The sequence below is a fragment of the Hesperophylax consimilis genome, chromosome 7 (genome assembly GCF_061612785.1).
Source record: "Hesperophylax consimilis isolate HC1 chromosome 7, BYU_Hcon_1.0, whole genome shotgun sequence".
Classification (NCBI taxonomy): domain Eukaryota; kingdom Metazoa; phylum Arthropoda; class Insecta; order Trichoptera; family Limnephilidae; genus Hesperophylax; species Hesperophylax consimilis.
This window is the reverse complement of record NC_142842.1, coordinates 13,979,156-13,996,987: the sequence shown is the minus strand read 5'-3', so window position 1 is coordinate 13,996,987 and position 17,832 is coordinate 13,979,156. Positions and strand designations below refer to the sequence as shown.

General features: G+C 32.9%; 1 protein-coding gene across 9 annotated transcripts in view; it reads left to right on the top strand.

The window, feature by feature from the left end:
* The window catches only part of Mp (collagen XV/XVIII-type protein multiplexin), an 895,293-nt gene that overhangs the window by 400,339 nt on the left and 477,122 nt on the right, over positions 1 to 17,832 (top strand). Inside the window, exon 1 of one of the 9 annotated variants that reach the window (XM_089633237.1) lies at positions 14,015 to 14,640. The exons of the other annotated variants lie outside the window; for them this stretch is intronic. Coding sequence (XP_089489363.1) covers positions 14,461 to 14,640 — 180 coding nt within the window. The 5' untranslated portion in view covers positions 14,015 to 14,460. Of the gene's footprint in view, positions 1 to 14,014; positions 14,641 to 17,832 lie in introns of those variants that run through there. 9 annotated transcript variants of the gene reach the window in all.

Here is a 17,832-nt window from a genome sequence, read left to right as displayed (position 1 = left end):
CACCGAGGCATGTTTCAACCCTTAGTTGGCCGTGTTTCCGGTATAGACGTAATACTTAAACGGCGTTAATTCCACCCCTGAGTTTTCTCTTTTGTTGCCGCCCTTACTATTTTAATATTGCGGATAGTGAGCAGCAGCTGGATAAAATTAACTAATGTACTCTTTTATGAATATGACCCAAGCGCCGCAGAAATTGAACCAAGGTTTAATTATAAACGTAATATTATATGTGATATAATTTTACGTTACGCAAAACGTTGTTTACTCTGGCCTTTATAACTCGTGAAACTATTTAATAGCAAAAAGTCATATAATACAAGGAAAGCTTGGAAAGCGGTTGGTTTTTGTTATTATTAGTTCAGCAAACACGATATAAAAAAGCAGTGTAAAAATAATGTGTGATTATCAGATAAAACTACTACTTGTTGATACACAGCTAATATCTAATTAACAACAATATTCATTTTTTTGTTTTAGTGTTGATTATTAATTAACAAGTACGTTTTTAACGTAATGTTAAAAATTTAAGATAATTTTATTATTGTGATTATTACGTTCTATATATTTTTTTTAAAAGTGTTTAATTTTACACTCGTCCATCGATATTTTAATGAATTTGTTAATTTTGCAAGACGAGATTGGTAATTTAACCAAATGAAGAGTTAATAGGGTGACATTTGTGCCTTGATTCGTCGTTAGTTATAACGTCTTAGCCTCCTGGGGTTAAATGAGCCAAAAGATACTTAAGAAGTGTTATAAATTATCGGAGACAAAAGCTCGAGAGCATATTAGGGATGAGGGTAACTATCAGCGTGAGCGAAATGTCCGCAGTAAAGTTTTCAAGTAAAAACTTGAGCTACGAGCCGTAATATTCCACATCCTTCTTCAACCCTTAAATACCTTAAGATAACCCTGTTTTAATATTCAGGAACAGATTTATTTACTTTACCTTCCTTTCGACCCTTATTTGTTAAGCAAATGTAGATTTTTGGTGACGAGACTATTTTATGTTATTTGCGCCATTTGAATATTGAAACGACCCTAAGAAACTCAGCCCATAATACCTACATGTTGAGTGCCATAGTGATTTCACATGCGTACAACTATTATTATCTTCATAAATTGATCAATTCTGAGTTGTTTACGAGCTAAGTTACTACAAAACAGTTCTTGCCCATGTATGTTGATGAAAAATATTTCTCATTTGCTAGTGTCTAAAAATGTTGACAGTTTGATCTACTGTTATGTTGGGGTATTAAACAATCTTCAAAAAGTAATTTTGCAAAAAAAAATCAATGTCAAGTAAACACTACTTATAAAAACAGGAATTTGAAGCACCCTCGTGCTTAAATAACCAAATGGCACTATATGTCCTACAGTAAAAATAAATCCCTGGCTTCGTGCCGTTTAAGCCGAAAGTGAACAGGAACTTCTTCCTTACGATTAGAAAGATTTAAATTTAGTTCCAACCGTTTTGAGCCTTGACCTACTATGCAAAGTCAAAATATTGCAATTTATTTTTAATTAATATTTAACCTCTGTTACAATTTTCTCAATAAGTGTCATAATAACGATAATCAGATCGGGTCACCAAATTCTATTCAGAATTGGAACGATGTTTGAAATACCCTTAAGCGTACTTAATGGCCAGAACGACAAAATGACAACATTACAATCCGTGAGAATTTTTTTTATTTATTTTAAAATCTCTATAAATACTTCCTTCCTTTTTTATTATTACTCATACTTACATTCATAATTAGTTAAGATTGAAAACTATCCCAAACTAAATTACTAAAATATTTCTATTGACATACGTATTAATTAGGTACCTTATCTATGTAAAATGTAACATAACTAAATTGTCTCTTGGAAGTTGGGAAACGTGCGCCATATTCACATTTGTAAAAATCGTTCACAAATAGTTGAAAAGATTTCTTTGCATGTATTTTTAATATTTAATACGGCTAAAACGATAATGGCCCTGTCTTACATAAATTAGAGGCGTTACGTGCAAACGACTACCCTACAAATGGTTAGTTGAAGCGGGCTTTAAACAGGCCACTATCTTTTAGTTAGCTTATCATCCCTTACACAGGGGAAGGTAACTTGATAATATGTTTTAGCTATCGAGAAAGTTCGCCTTATTATTTCAAAGTATGCCGGTAAATTCTTAAATGGCGCTTAAAACTCCGAATTGCATTTATGAAACACAATGGCCAGCAAAATTACTCATCTAATTTGGCTAAAGTGAATGCAAAAATTAAACAACTGTTATGATGGAAAGATCAGTTATTTCTTTACTTATATCCAAAACTTAAGCAATGCTGTACTCTGTTGATAATTTATTCTTCTTCATATATTTTTTCATTTTTCACATACCTATTGTACAAAAAATATGTATTACATGGGACGTGTGGGATTGCACTAACCTCCCCACATCTTGGAATAAAAATTATTATTATTAATGGAAAAATACATGTCGTTTTCGTAAATTTACTGCACGCTTTCATAGTTTCTTAAAATAACAACACATACGCGCTATATAAATTAGCCAAATGTTATTATTATTCCAAAGTGGCCATTTTAGAAGTTATAAATTGAATAGATGTATAAATTTAATCACACATTACCAAAATAGTTGCCAATAAAAACTTTTCATCAATTCCAACGGCACTGACAACAAATAAGAACTCCTTAAGAAAAGAAATTGGTAGATTACTTTTCGAAAATGATTTCATACGCAATTCTACATAACATACACAAAACTCCAAATACGCAATTCTACATAACATACACAAAACTCCAAATACGCAATTCTACATAACATACACAAAACTCCAAATACGCAATTCTTCATAACGTACCTACACAAAACTTCAAATACGCAATTCTACATAACATATTGTATCTTCGCTTTTACATAATTATTTTCTCAAGTCTGAAATCCTGTATTCCTCTAAGATAATTTGGAACCTGTTAATTAGACTGTCCTAAAACGGGAAACCTTCCTAGTTGGACAGTCAAAAGCTTACTTGCATATAATGTAATGAATATTATTAAAAAATATATAAAACTCTAAATACGCAATTCTACATAACATACACGAAACTGTAAAATCGCAATTCTACATAACACACACGAAACTCTAACTGATAAATTTTTATTAAACTTTGGTAGAGTGAAGAACTTTGAAATGTCTGCCATTTTGTAATAAGATTATCTTCTTTTGTTACATGCGGTGCGTCGTTGCTAAGAAAAACGTAGTAACATTCCTGTAAACACGTTCAACAACTAGTTTTGTGACTCAACATTTTACTTTTGAATGTTTGTTTATCGGTTGATAAACAACTGCTTTATATTTTTGTTATAATTTATGTCTTTTATCCATAAAATTATCAAAATATAAAGTTTTTACATTATTGAAGATTATAATCACAGGGTAATAATCACACGTTAAGGGCGTTTTTAATACATCAGTCGGAGCAAAGCGGCTTTACCAAGCGTTGTGTTTACCTGATTGCTTTACTTTAATAATAAATTGTGAGCTTTCGGTATTATTTATGGATTTAAATTTTTCCCTTAAGGTATTAGTACTTCCATATAATTGTTCTTAGGTTTTCTGGTATAACAAAACAAGTACAATTAGATTTGTGTTTCACACCAAGAGCGGTATCAAAGAAATCTCATTCGTAATGGCTTTTAATCAGATATTTAAATTATTATAAACAATAATTATTAGACAGCAATTGAATTCGTAGAACTACCTGTCTGGTGCACTAGCCACTATGATACGTTGGCTTAATTTTTATCATCATTTTGTACTTTGTATAAAAACCCTGTCTCTTAAACTTAAGATCTTTAAAAAAAAGATATTTAAATGTTTCACTGGGATAAAAATCTCGGAAAGCTTTTACTTTCCTAAAATATAATGTTATTTAATAAACACTGATACATGAACACCGTTAGAAACGAACATATTATGTTTGGTTTTGTGGCGGTGTTGTCACTGGTATGAAGGTTATATCGTGTAAAGGTTACATAATATTTCAGTAACTTTATATCGAACATTTTTATCTACCCATCATTTACCATCGTTAAAAAATTGATAACTGATTATTTATTTACAACTTTTTGGATATAAGTATTGATTTCTAAATCGTTTAAGTCCTCACCATCAATATCGTATTCAAATAAATTAACTCAAACAATATTCATCAAACCGACATTGATGAATTATGTACCCACTTGTCTGATAAACCGTTGTTCAGGAGTTGTAAATTCTTGGAAACCCAGCATAAAAGACAAAAAATTATTTGTGTAAAATTTGCTTTCGTTATCTATCTCAATTAAGATTTTGAAAAATTATATCAGGGGTTCTCTTCAAGATATTAACGTAATTATTTTTTGATGATCAGAAGCGACATCTCTCTTCCCATTACAGTCTCCAGTTTTTCAGCGGCGGCTCGTGTCACCAAATGCATCAATCTCAATCTGCCGTCAGAAATAATCAGAAAAGTTTTTGCCTCCCTGATCGATTGGCCGCTTGCGTTATCTGGGAACTTGTATCGGGCCTATACTTACATTTCCTGTAGCGGTTCCGTTCCATCGTTTGACTTACGCCTACTTTGCTTAGGTGAACACTGAACACTAGCGTAGAAACACGCTAAACATATCAAGTAGTTGGATCTTTTCTTTTATTTTTTAAAATTTTTCTTTTATATGAATTGAATGAGCCATTCCCATACAAATAACTTGACAATATTTATATTTCTTCTACTTCCATCATAACTACAGTTTTGTAAACAGAATACCTTGCATTTTCTTAAGTAAATCACAAACAAAATTTACTCTGAAATCATAATATTTATAAGTGGGTACTTAAATACCTACCAACTGAATTGAAAGCTATATAATATTTTATGTAACATCTAAAACAATTTTTACAAAGAAATGTCACTACCTTAATGACAATTCTTTTGTCAAACATTTTCAGGTAGGTTGGCAGTAAGTAACTAACCTTTAACTTACGCCGTTTCTCCACATATATAGGCAGAGAAGACAGACCGCCAAATAACTCGGTATAGGCGCACACTTCTTGCCTCATTCACATTCATACATCGTATCACACATAATCTTCTATTATTTCGACTCTTGACATGGCCCGACTCAAGTATCTGATTCATTTGGTCGTGCCATGTCTTCCTCGGGCGTCCCCTACTTCTGCTACCGTTCTCCTTATATTCTCCTTACACTCCTTTCTTCTCTCATTTGCTCTAAATGCCCAAACCATCTAAACTTCCCTTTCTTTGGTATCGACAATTTTAAAAGCTGTGTCAAATCTAGCCACCCTGTAAAAGTTAGCCACCCAGTGAACGTAAGGCTTGCTTGAATAATAAAGTAGATATAACAGCTTTTTAAAACCGGAAACAGAACGTAATAATACATTTATAGACAGATGAAATGCCAAATGTTATGATGAAGGACTTAACTAGCAGAAGTTTGAACCCACAACGCATGGATGGGAATCTAACGCTTAAGATCGTTCAGCTAACTAAATAATCAATATATTTGGTTGCCTAGTTCCTCCGTATTAAATAGCAAGCGAACACGTTTTAATGCTTCCATTTCACACATTTATCTTGTATCACATCCTAGAATCCCGTCGCCCTGATTTATCGAATTCAGCCGTTTCCAAATGGGTCCTTTCTTTTTTTCGTTAAAAGTAAGTCAAAACGTAAGAACATTTTCTTAATACAAAGAAACGAATAGTGTTATAATTGAAGATAATTCTAAACCATCCTGATGAAGTTAGAAAATAACCTTATAGTTTAATACTATTCAGAATTAACTGAATGAACGGAAAAATAAATTCCGAAACTAAAAGACTGATGTATTTATTTATTACAGTAAATTGATTTCAAATAAAATTTAATGTAAGGTGACTTGTAGACCATTTGTTTAAAAAACACCATTAAGTACAGTTCGTAGCCTAAATATTCAAAACACACGTAAATATTTATTACAATTTAGATACAGTAGGTAGATTCCTATCTTCGTGATTATTATTAGGTACATACTAATAATCACGTAGATAATAGGAACATTAACAACGTGTGGCTATTCTGTAATACTAGTAGGTAAATTCCGCAGCTCAATTACATATGTAGAAGTAAATAGTAATTACAGCGAAAGCATTAAATTACTATTTGCTTCGTAAAAAAATTTCTTATTACCCAACCCACTTTTACATTAACAACGAGCGCATCTTGATATTATGCGATATTTTACTTATTTTTCAAAATTGTGTTGTTTTGTTCATTTCATTCATTAAAAGCTTTTACTAGAGACCAAATTGCTAAATATTAAGGACGGGTTGTTTGAGAAAATTTGAACAATTCATCAAATTTCAAAAATAATTTTAAAGTTCCATAGAAGTTATGTTTGTATATCAACTTAGGCCAGTTGCTTCACAGAACTGAAATAATGATATAACTTGAAAAGAACTTTCACAGTCGTTGAAAATTAACTGGGAAATTTGATGAATTGTTCAAATTCTCTAAAACAACCCGAACTGTTTTTTCAAATGTCAAGTGTTTTTAACGACATTTTTGATTTTCTTCGAGTTGTTAGTTTTTATTTTTTTGAATAACTTAGTGAGTAAAACCTCAAATTGCAATATTTAATTATTGAAGACAATATTAGCGATAAATAGTGCCCCGGCAAAGATCGAAGGAGATAGGGTCCCATTAGCTTAGTGGTAGAGCTGTACCCCAGAAAGGCAATGGTCTTTGGTTCGAGTCCTAGATGTGACCGTATCTTTTTCTGATTTTTTTTTGTTTCAGATTTTCGTTTAGGAATCACTAATATTGTCTTCGATGGTTCTTAGTTTATTTTCTAATCAAATATTAACCATTTTTCGTATTTATATCCTTCAAACAAAATAAAATATTGCATTGATTAAAACGATTTATTTTGTGTATACAGATGCTCAGAGAGGGGGATCGAAGAGAAAAATGGACTAAACTTTCACCCTCTTTAAATATCTTGCTCGAAGCCCTTAAGGCTGTAATATCAATTTTCTATGTTGTTGTTTTTTAATACGTACTCTTTACATCACAAGGGTTGAACAAATAATATTGTTATATGTCTTTCCAATATAATATGACAGCCTTTCAATAAAATATTGACGTTTAATGTAATGCTCCGTGTGAGTAAAAATCATGGATATCTTTAAATATCAATTTTTATGAATATAAGTTTGGGTTATTAAAATTCTGACACATTGAGATTTTTCGAGAATCTGGAAAAAATATATCGACAATCAGAATAATCAGTATACAAGTCAAATTATTTTACATATTTTTCCGAGACCATGTAGCTTTGCAATAAAAAAAAACTGTCGGCCAATTAGTTTTAACAATAATGACAAGAAACACCAGCTTAAAACAGAAGTTTATTTTAAAAAATCGTCTGGAAGGTTCATATTCTGTTAAAACTACTAATTAAAAGTTTGGACAGTGCAAATTACAAATTTGAAACTTTTTCTGCGTTCATTCACTTGAAGTTGTGCAGCAAAAAATCTTTTGGCGAAGACAAACTTATTCTGTAGCAAAAAAAATTGTCGTTTGCATAGAAATCAAAATTATTCATTGAAATTTAAACATTTCTTAGGGCCTTGTTCTGAGATAAATTACCTAATAAAATACTGAACAACACCCTTGGAAAACAAACATCAATTGACAAATTTACCACAATTATTATTAAATTCCTATTAAAAGTTTGTCCCAATTCAGGAAAATTTCTGACGAACAGCAAATTGAACACGAAAATAAGAGAAAAGTTTGTGCTGCGTCGAATTGAATGACCCCATTACCGAAAGTTTCGTTTTCTTAACATGATTAACCATAGTAGTAATATTTCTCCTGGCCAAGGTACAAGTACGGCAGGTTGCTAGCGGGTTTTGGCGCGATCATATTTAGATTTAACGGAGAAAGTTAAGTGAATTAGTTTTACCCGTGGTGCGAAATACTAACGCGAAGGATAAACGTGTGTCGGGCATTTCATTTCAAGAATATTTTCCCTTTCATTCGACAGCCGTGGAATGGAGTTATCAGTAGCGTAATCTTCCACAGAACTAGGGCGTACTTTCAGCAGGCTTTTATGTTATGGCCGAGGCTTTATGGATTTGTTTTCTTTTTTCCTTAATGCTTCTTCCCCGTCATTTTGTTAGTCACATAAATAGGGCCAACCAAACGTGGGAAAATTCGATATACGTATTTTCCCGCCGTTTCTCTGCATACCTTACATTTTTGTATGATGTTACGTTATATTTTTTCGAAGGAAGGAAAGACTAGGCGGATTATTCCAAGTTATATCCATTTATTGAGTGAAATGTGCTAAGCGAATACATTTTTGTCTCTTGGACTAGAATCCGTCCGTCTACTATTTTTGCAGATTTTTTTAACAAAAAACAATATAACCTTTAGGCGTCCCGAAATCTTCAAAGTATTATTGTTGTAACGTATACCTCCCTCTAACTTTATGTTTTATATCAATACACTCTTAGAAAAAAATTATTTTGACTATTGCATCTTATGTGAGCGCACGCTTACGCGTTGATTTGTATTTTTATTTGTTTTGAGTTTAAATAATTTATTACTTTAGTAACGCCTCTTTATAATTTAAAATATATGTATGTGTGTGTTAATATAGTACATGATTATTATACGTAACTAAACTGCCTCAGTAACAATCTTTTGAATTTGTTAAGTGATAAATTAAAGATGTCCACTGACTCGGTATAATTATTTCCCTCCATTCCGTATAAGTATTTGGGAAATGAGGAATACATATGGTAATTAATATCAGAATTTCTGCAGTGAAGTAAACTCAAAAGTGTCAGTGTAATTGCAAAGCTGAAATACGGGTAGATTTTTAGTGGAGGACGTAAAACATCAAATAACTTGATCAAAACTTCCTTCTACTTCTGGTGAAAGTATGGACTTAGAAGAATAATTTTCCCATGTAACAGAAAACACACAATCTGAGACTAGAACAAGGGAAAAAAATAAAGATCTCATTACTCCGAAAATGGGAGCAGCTTAAGACAAGTGTCAGTTAAGTGTGAGAGACACTGTGTTTATTATTCAAGTTACTATCGAGTCCCTAGGACTAAATTTTGACGGATTTCCTGTAAGTAAGTCTTATGTCCAACGAACTTCCACTGAAAACAGAAAGGAAATGTAAAACATAATTTTCAAAACGAGTTACCCAAAGTGAGGACGGAAAACTGTTGCCTACTCTGGATGCTCGAAAATGTAACAATAACATCTTCCTGTAGTAATACCGTTGGGAGCAGAGAACAACTTATTGATATGCAAAAATTGGACATTTATACAGTTTAGAACGCGATCTCTGATTGATATCTTGTAGCTAAAGTGAAGATTCTGTGTTGTGACACCACAGCCTCGAACACAGATCATATCAATAGTGCCTGTGTTCTACTAGAACAAAAACTAGATAAGGAATTTCTTACTTTTGCTTGTCGTCATCATGTTTACGAACTGGTGTTAAAAAAGCGTGTTTGAGGCAAACAAATACGTTACCTCAATCCCGAACATACCGCACTTTAAAAAGTGAAAATTTGGAAAATTAACCACATTTGACTTTGAAGTTATTATAAGTATTGGGACACACTCCAATAACCATACCTACAATAGTATATTATCGACATACAATATAAAAAAAAGAGAATATTCAACACATTAATAATTTTAGAATTTCAGCTACCAATTTCGACAAAAATTAAATATAATATTAAAGATTTTATAGCCGCTGCAAAGTAAAGAAATTTTACATAAAACGGTAGGTAAGTACTAAGATAGATTTCCAATTATTTTGTTTATGGTGGATACCTTCTTAGAGAGTTATACAAAAAATGCCAAATTCTTATCGGAACATAATCACGCCAGCGAAATAAAATGAAGTTATTATGAGTACAAAAAGATGTAGGTGAAAATCACATTTGAATTGAGCAACTAACATAAACAACAGCAGAAGTAGGTAGATCAAAACAACAATACAGCAATTCATCACAGGGAACCTGCAATCAAGAAGCATTAATATTTCCCTTCATTGGGGTGCCTTTGAAAAAAAACAAACCACCGCCTTTGGAATAAAAAAATACCTAAGCGTTATCGGACGCCGAATCTTGGAGCATAAATCTCAGTCTAGTAGAAAATTTAAATCACCTATATCCATGTTTAGTTGTTCAAATAATCCGACTGGGAGTAAACCCTATTAACAAATAATAGTACCTGTAAAATTACATATCTGCGGTTGTGCTTTAATGATAAATTCATTTTTTCATTTTTTCATATAGTTTTTACCTACTTTATGAAATGTTTAAGCTTATCTTAACCTTTCTGCTCATAGGCAAAAAGCGCAATTAAGTAGATACTCTTTTAAATTAAAAAAAACAATTCATTTTTATTGGAATTAATTTTCTTTTTGATAATTTTGAAGGTAATAACCATCCATGTAATATATCATTGAAGAAAAATATAACACTGATAAATCTGAAACAAACATGAAGCAGAACAAGATACAGGTAACGGTTTCAACTGGGAATCGAACCTAAGATCTCTGTCTTACCGGGATAATGCCTCTTGGATCCCGGGTTTGGTTCCCAGTTGACACCGTTACCTTTTATCCATTTTCTCAAGTTTTATTTATATTTATCAGTATTATCTACTTCTTCAGTGAAATATTAAAAAAATTTTTTTTTTTTGTTAAAACCAATATTTGAAATATATATTTTTACTAAAATCTCACAGTTATCAAATCTACTTACCTAAAATGGGAGCAGCAAAAATTGATAATACAAAAAATTTCTAGCACACCCGTGCAACAATTTAATGTTCAACTCCACAGTAACATCCACTAATACGAGTAAAGGAGACGAATGCATAATTTTAAAAAAAGATGACATTATATCAACCATGGGTGGACCCCTATCTTATATTTTTCAAAATATACCCAACCTCACTCCATCGCGGTGCCAGCGACCAACATATCCACGAGATATAGAAAACAAAACACATAATTAATTTTATTTTAGGAAGGAGATAGGGTCCCATTAGCTCAGTGGTAGAGCAGTGCTCAGGCAATGCAATGGTACGGTTAAGAAATCGCTAATATTGTCTTCAATAATTAAATATTACAATTTGAAGTTTTACTCACCAAGTTATTCCAAAAAAATAAATATTCATCCTAGACTTGCCGAAAAGTCAATAGATGTCGCATATTAAAAATTACAAATAAAATATGTTTATCGAAAAGACGCTATCTAGATTGTATTTAGTTCGGGTTGAATCTTGCGATCATACACAGCACAGAACTAGTTGCCAGTATGATACGGGATCGAAGGAGATAGGGTCCCATTAGCTTAGTGGTAGAGCTGTACCCCAGAAAGGCAATGGTCTTTGGTTAGAGTCCTAGATGTAACCGTATCCTTTTCTGATTTTTTTTTGTTTTAGATTTTCGTTTAGAAATCGCTAATATTGTTTTCAATAATTAAATTTTATTTTAATTTAATTTAAAAATGCCACCAACGGATTTTACAATAATTATTAAAGAATATCTATTTTTTAAATACATAACATGTGACGCATAAAAAAATTCAGGTTTTTGTCTTACTTGAAACATTTTACGGGTACAGCTTTTGAGGCGTTTACCTCGGAATTTAACTAAAGGAAATTAGTTTTTGTCCGTTCTCTTTCAACTGTAAAGTAAGACCTTTTTAACGAGATTTCTTTCAAATAAGGGCAAATCCTTATTAAATTTCTTAAAATATGACCCGGCAAGCTGACCGTTGCGTTTCACAATTCGGGTGTAATATGGAAAAGGCTGAAAAAATATGCAGGGCATGAATATCAGCGGAAAGAAGTGTTAAATATCCCTGATATGAAAACAAAAGTAGTTTTTAATTAGATCTTCAATTATGCATTGTTTTAAAACAATGTTCTTGATTTAAATCGCATAATTTAAACAAAAGTTTTTGATTTCGTACTTTGAAAAATTGCTCGATTTTCATAATACCAACGTAAAAACCTTTTGTACTGAGAAATACAGCAATCAACATCCAAAAAATCTCCAATAGGGAAGTTATAATTGCATCTAGTATGTTATTGGGTGCATGAAAAGGCCTTATCGTTATTGATTTACCGCAATGGTGAGTTTATGATTTTAGACCACAGAAAAAATCCCAGAGGTGTAAAAGTTTTGAAAATGTACTCGATTTTGTAAAATTTTATCCAATAAAGTATGATTCGTAGTTAACCAGTTATCTCAAAAATGAAAACAGTGTTATTTTAAACTGGTTGCTTTTATCCAAAAATTTCACACAGAAAATGCATTCCATTTTTTATGACGAGAAACTCACCGTTCAACAGTTTTTTGTTTGTTTTTGAGAATAGATTTATAAAGATACTAACGCGATTACCGCATCTGAGTTCAAGATGTTCCCAACTGTACGGAACAAGTGAGACTATGGAACCTCTCAATTGGGGAGTGGGAAAGAGAAGGAAGGAAGTACCTGGCTATTCAGATATTTTCAACAAACGTTGCTAAAGCCATTTCGAATAACGTTTTACACAGAAGGCCCTGAAGAAAAAAAAATCCTTTGGGGCCTACGTCATTTTTTTTTTTTTTTTCATTTTTGGTATATTGTGTGGAGAATCCTTTTATGGAAAGGAAGGAGGGGAAGTTTTGGAAAGGAAATGGTAGGAGGTGGGTAGGGGTGGGTAGAAATCTGGGGGTCAATATGTCCATGAGTGATGAATGTATGAATCTATCCCTTTCACTGCTGTGCAAGGCGATGAGTCCGGATGGAGAAGTAAAAGTCTCCCTCAACAAGTCTCAGTCTCAGTAGGTGGACAAATGCATCCGCTGCCAAGCCTAGACAAACCTCACACTCTGAACCCAGGAACCCCTGCTAAGTCACCAAACGTAGCGAATCACTAGGGGTGACCTATGGTAGGAATGTTGGTTATCCAATGCATCCCTGGGGGGATTATCCATACCCGCCACCCAAATTGTAACACTGATAGTTTCTACCCCAGTTTCGGGCCACGAATAAGCTTTATAATATAACATTTTACATTTATCAAACGTGATATAAACATAATAATCAAAATAAAAAATGCTTGCATACACCGAAATTTAATTTGCGATATTTGAATTCAAAGTCGAGAATCTTAACCACTCGAAAGGTGCAACCTGTGTTTGAAATAAAAGTTCTACTTTTAATTTAAGATCTTATAAAATATTGTTAGCTAGAACATAACTAACAAGTCAAAATAGTAAACTGCAAAAAATTGGACTAACTATCTCCAATGGTCCATGTAAAAAAATATATCAAATTGGTGCACCCTCAAAAAAAAGAGAAAAGGCGTAACTCAATTTTGTCCCTTATTTCAAATACTCAAGCTCTTCCTTTTATGTGATTGGGAATGCTGATAAAACAAATTCCTCTTCAAGCCTTAAATAAATACAATATTCGGGATAAATAAATGTTTTCATAAATTATGTGCGGAAAACTTAAACATACCAATCCAAAAAATATTTATTGAGGCTTCCCATCTAATGTAACGAAATACGTGAGAATCGAAGAATATTAGGGAGCAATACGTCTTTTTTGATTTTCTAAGAAAACCGATTGAAATTAATATTTGTAACACGCTATGAATAGACTTTTTTAGTAAACCATAAAATTTTTTTTTAGAATCGGAAAGTAATTTTATATTATAAATTAAGGGTTTCACGAAAAGTTCTATTACGTAGAGTTCCACGAAGACTATCATTATTATTTCAAAAAATATATTTTATCGAAATCTTTATATTTTTTGCTGTCATTAAACATTTAATAAAATAGTTAACATAATTAATAACGTGTTATTTTAACAAGTAACTCTTATTTTCAGATGTGTTAATAACAGACAAAATGTGCACCGTAAACAGTATGGCATTCGAAAACTGTCCAAAGCATCCCAATATATGTGCTAATATATCCTTGAAACAGCGATAGATTAGTCGAACTGTGCGAGTTAATTGGTATTTTAATTAAGTTTACGGTCACCTATTTGTGTCTCTATACGTATGTTGTTAGACACTTGAAGTAAGTTATTATAGAAGTCAGAACCATCACTGGTAGAATCTTTATAAATAATGATGGATGTGGTTGATTTATCAAACAAGCTTACTATTTTTTTCTGTGTTTACCCAAAACCAACAATTTCTTATTCAAAATTTTAAATATGTTTATCGTATTAGTATAAGTTCACATCAAAGATAACTTGTCAGTTAATTGATACTCAAAGAAGACTATGATGTGATTACAGTGCTAAAAAAATAATTGGGTTAAAATAATTGAAGTGGATTGTGGTAGAAAATTTCATCATGGCTATGGTACTATCACAAAAAACTAAAATGGTGTGTGGTGCATTATTGACTTTGATTCTGTTGGGATCTGTGCTGGTGACTGGGTCCGCCCTGGGCTGGTTTAGCCCTGGAGGGTCGGGAGAGACATCTGGCGAACTGGCTGCCAAGCTCAGCCAGCGGAGGCTCTATGGAAATCAGGTTACTATTTCACTTTTTTTCTAATCCAATTCTTTCAGGAACCTAATTGTAAAAATTGTACATGAAAAATCCCAACGAAGGACCATTTCAATTTGATACAGTTAAACTTTGGGCATTTTTCCGGATTTGCCACAGTGAATTATTTTGTACAAAGGATGGGTGTAAGACCACGTTGTATCGCATCTGAAAAAAATATTGGTATGTAGCTTTAAGTGATTATTTGTAATAAGTCATTAACAAAATTATGATACTAATCATCACAACGAGACACTTTTATCCACTCATCAACTCATATCCACACGAAGTATAACCACGAACTGGCGATGCCTGTGTGGGATTTTTTGATATTATACATACACATATATGCATTTTTAAAAAAAATTATGAAGCCGAATATTTCACCAAAAAAAATCGTTCATTCCGATTGTGATTTTTAGGTCTTATATGTATTTCAATGAATACTGTGTATTTTTGCAGTATTCAGGTCACACTTTACTAATTAATTTCAAAAGTGTGTTTTCCTATAATTCACAAACTCTTCAGGTACACGGCCCAAGAGCTTCTATGTATGATGACTATGTATTACCTTCCGAGGCTTAGAGGGTAAGGGTCTTAAAAGGTTTATAATGCCGTACACGGAAGTGTGAATTCTGTGCATCGGGGCATTATATTATTCCGAAGCTCCTCGAGGGCACAATATAACCTAATTATTATTCCTCCGTGTCTCCAATGATATTTTAGAATTTACTGAAAATGTAAGACATGTTTCATGTTTTTAATTTTATTTTAACTTAGATAAAAAGACTTAGGTTTTTTAGAATGGACAAAACAAGACCCATCATTACCTCTCCGCCACAGTGCTTTATTCCAGGAGGAATTATTTGACCTCTTTCAAAAGCTCTCATTAAGCTTACCACTGACGAGTAAATTACTTTTAACGCACGATTTTTTTGAGCTGCGCTATAAGACAAGCTTTCGTTTTGCCTGCAAGGAAAATTGCAGCTGTTGTGCTTTTAATATTTTTTTATTGCGTAGATTGTTCAACTCCCGGCATGACTTTATTATATGTTCAACTCCCGCGATGACTCATGTAATAAAGTCATGCCGGGAGTTGCACAATTTTATTGCATAGATTGTGAAACTCCTGGCATGGCTTTATTATATGAGAGGAGTTTATAGCTCCCGAACCAAATATCATATCAAATCTCTCCACATTAACGCTACCTGAACGGGAGTCTAATATATTTTGAATTTTGTTTGTCGTACCTGCCTTAAATTTGTTCATAACTTTTTTCGCAAATAGTAGGTTCAGTATAATACATGTGTGTATTAATTTATTAAAAGAACGAATGTATTGATGGCCTCCGATTCGAGGGGTAAGGCTCTCGACTAGCATTCCGAAGGTCGCGGATTCACATCCCGGCGTTTGCAAGTTAATTTAATTTTTTCAAATTGTGTTACTTAACAATTTAATTAACTTAAGATAATTATTATTATTTTTTTATATATTAACTCCACACAGGAAGCCCTGAAGAAAATAATTTCCCTCAGGACCTATGTCATCTTTGGGGATGCTGTGTGGAGGGTTTTTTGTGGAGAGGAAGGTGTGAACATGGGTCTTGAAGAGTCCCATGTTGTAGGAGGGAGGAAACACAGAGGCCGGCAGTTCTTTCCACAGCCGAGCTGTTGAACTTAAGAACGAATCGTAGAAGCGACCCGTTCTCATGTGACAAATGTCAACCGTGTAAAAATGTTGGGCGCGCGTTTGGCGTGTATCCCGACTACGCACCGGTGCCGAAGGGATCAATGACGCTAGTTCCTCAGAGCATCGTCCATTGTAATACCGATAGAACAAGGACAGCATACCTACCTGACGCCTGTGCTCTAAAGATTGCCCGTTTGTTAAGATTGGGGAATCTATCAAACGGATCGCCCGTTTCTGCACAGAGTCAAGGGTTTTTTTCAGGTATTTTGGGGCTCCTGACCAGAGATGGCTGCCAAATTCGACAGTAGGGCGCACTTGCGATTTGTACAGGGTCAGCAGTTGTGTACTATTAAAGTATCTGCGGGCCCTGTACAGTACGCCCAGCTTCTGAGAGGCCAGCTTTACTCTGGCTTATAAAGTATATTTGCTGCGGTGACCGGATAAATCACCAAAATGATAATTCACCACATCTTTAAAAAGTTATATGAAGTCATGGAAAGTGATGAAACAAAAACTTTATTAACTGGGTTAAGTAGGTTATGTTAGGTTACATTTTTTTTTCATCGTTTTTAATGACTTTATATCACTTTTTAAAGATGTGTTGAAAAGCAATTACCCAGCTAAGTGACCAGTGACCAGTGATAACATGTAAAAAAAAATTGTTTACGTATGAAAATTATTCAATACGTATGAAAAGTCACCGCGAAGAAGAGACCACATTCAAGGGAATCACAGGTAAAAGTAGGACGGTAATGTCCCTTAACACCTTATCTGTGCAATTAGAGTCAAATTTATATACCCTATATATATTTATATATATATATATATATATATATATAATATGCGGCATATATATTTTTCAAATCCCACCATCCGTTTTGCTGTCCAATTTAAATTGTATTGCTTTTCAAATGATAATCAACAAAAATATCCACATTTTACTCCATATAATTGCACTTTGGCAAATTATATGCGGTTCTGCGTCGGATTTCACTTGAATAAGCGATGTTGTGTAGTAAATATTGGCAACTATATCTTCTGGGGTTACTATGCGCAAATGTTGGCGAGTGCAGTTTTCCCGGGGGACACTGTGTGAAAACTGAATTTTCGTGTTTCATTGCTTACGGTTCTCGGTTTTAGTTGTTGTTATTTTTTTTTCTTTTTCATTTATTTTGAAACGGAACCAAAAATTCAAGGATTAATATTTTTCCGTCTGATTATTTATTTACCAACGTTGCCAGAGGGTTGTTTTTATCATTATTATACATTTAATTAATTATCAGAACCTGAAGAACCCCTTTTTGTTCCATTAAGTGTGCGCCAATTATTTTCATATTAACATCGTTTTTGTTCATGCAAACAATTATTTTTGATACCTTGAAGAAACGAAAAATATGATTTTGTGACTGTAACTTAGATTAGCAAATGGAATGAGATGATCCTGTGTTCATTGTTCCTCCAAAGACGTTTCATTAATAAAAAATCAG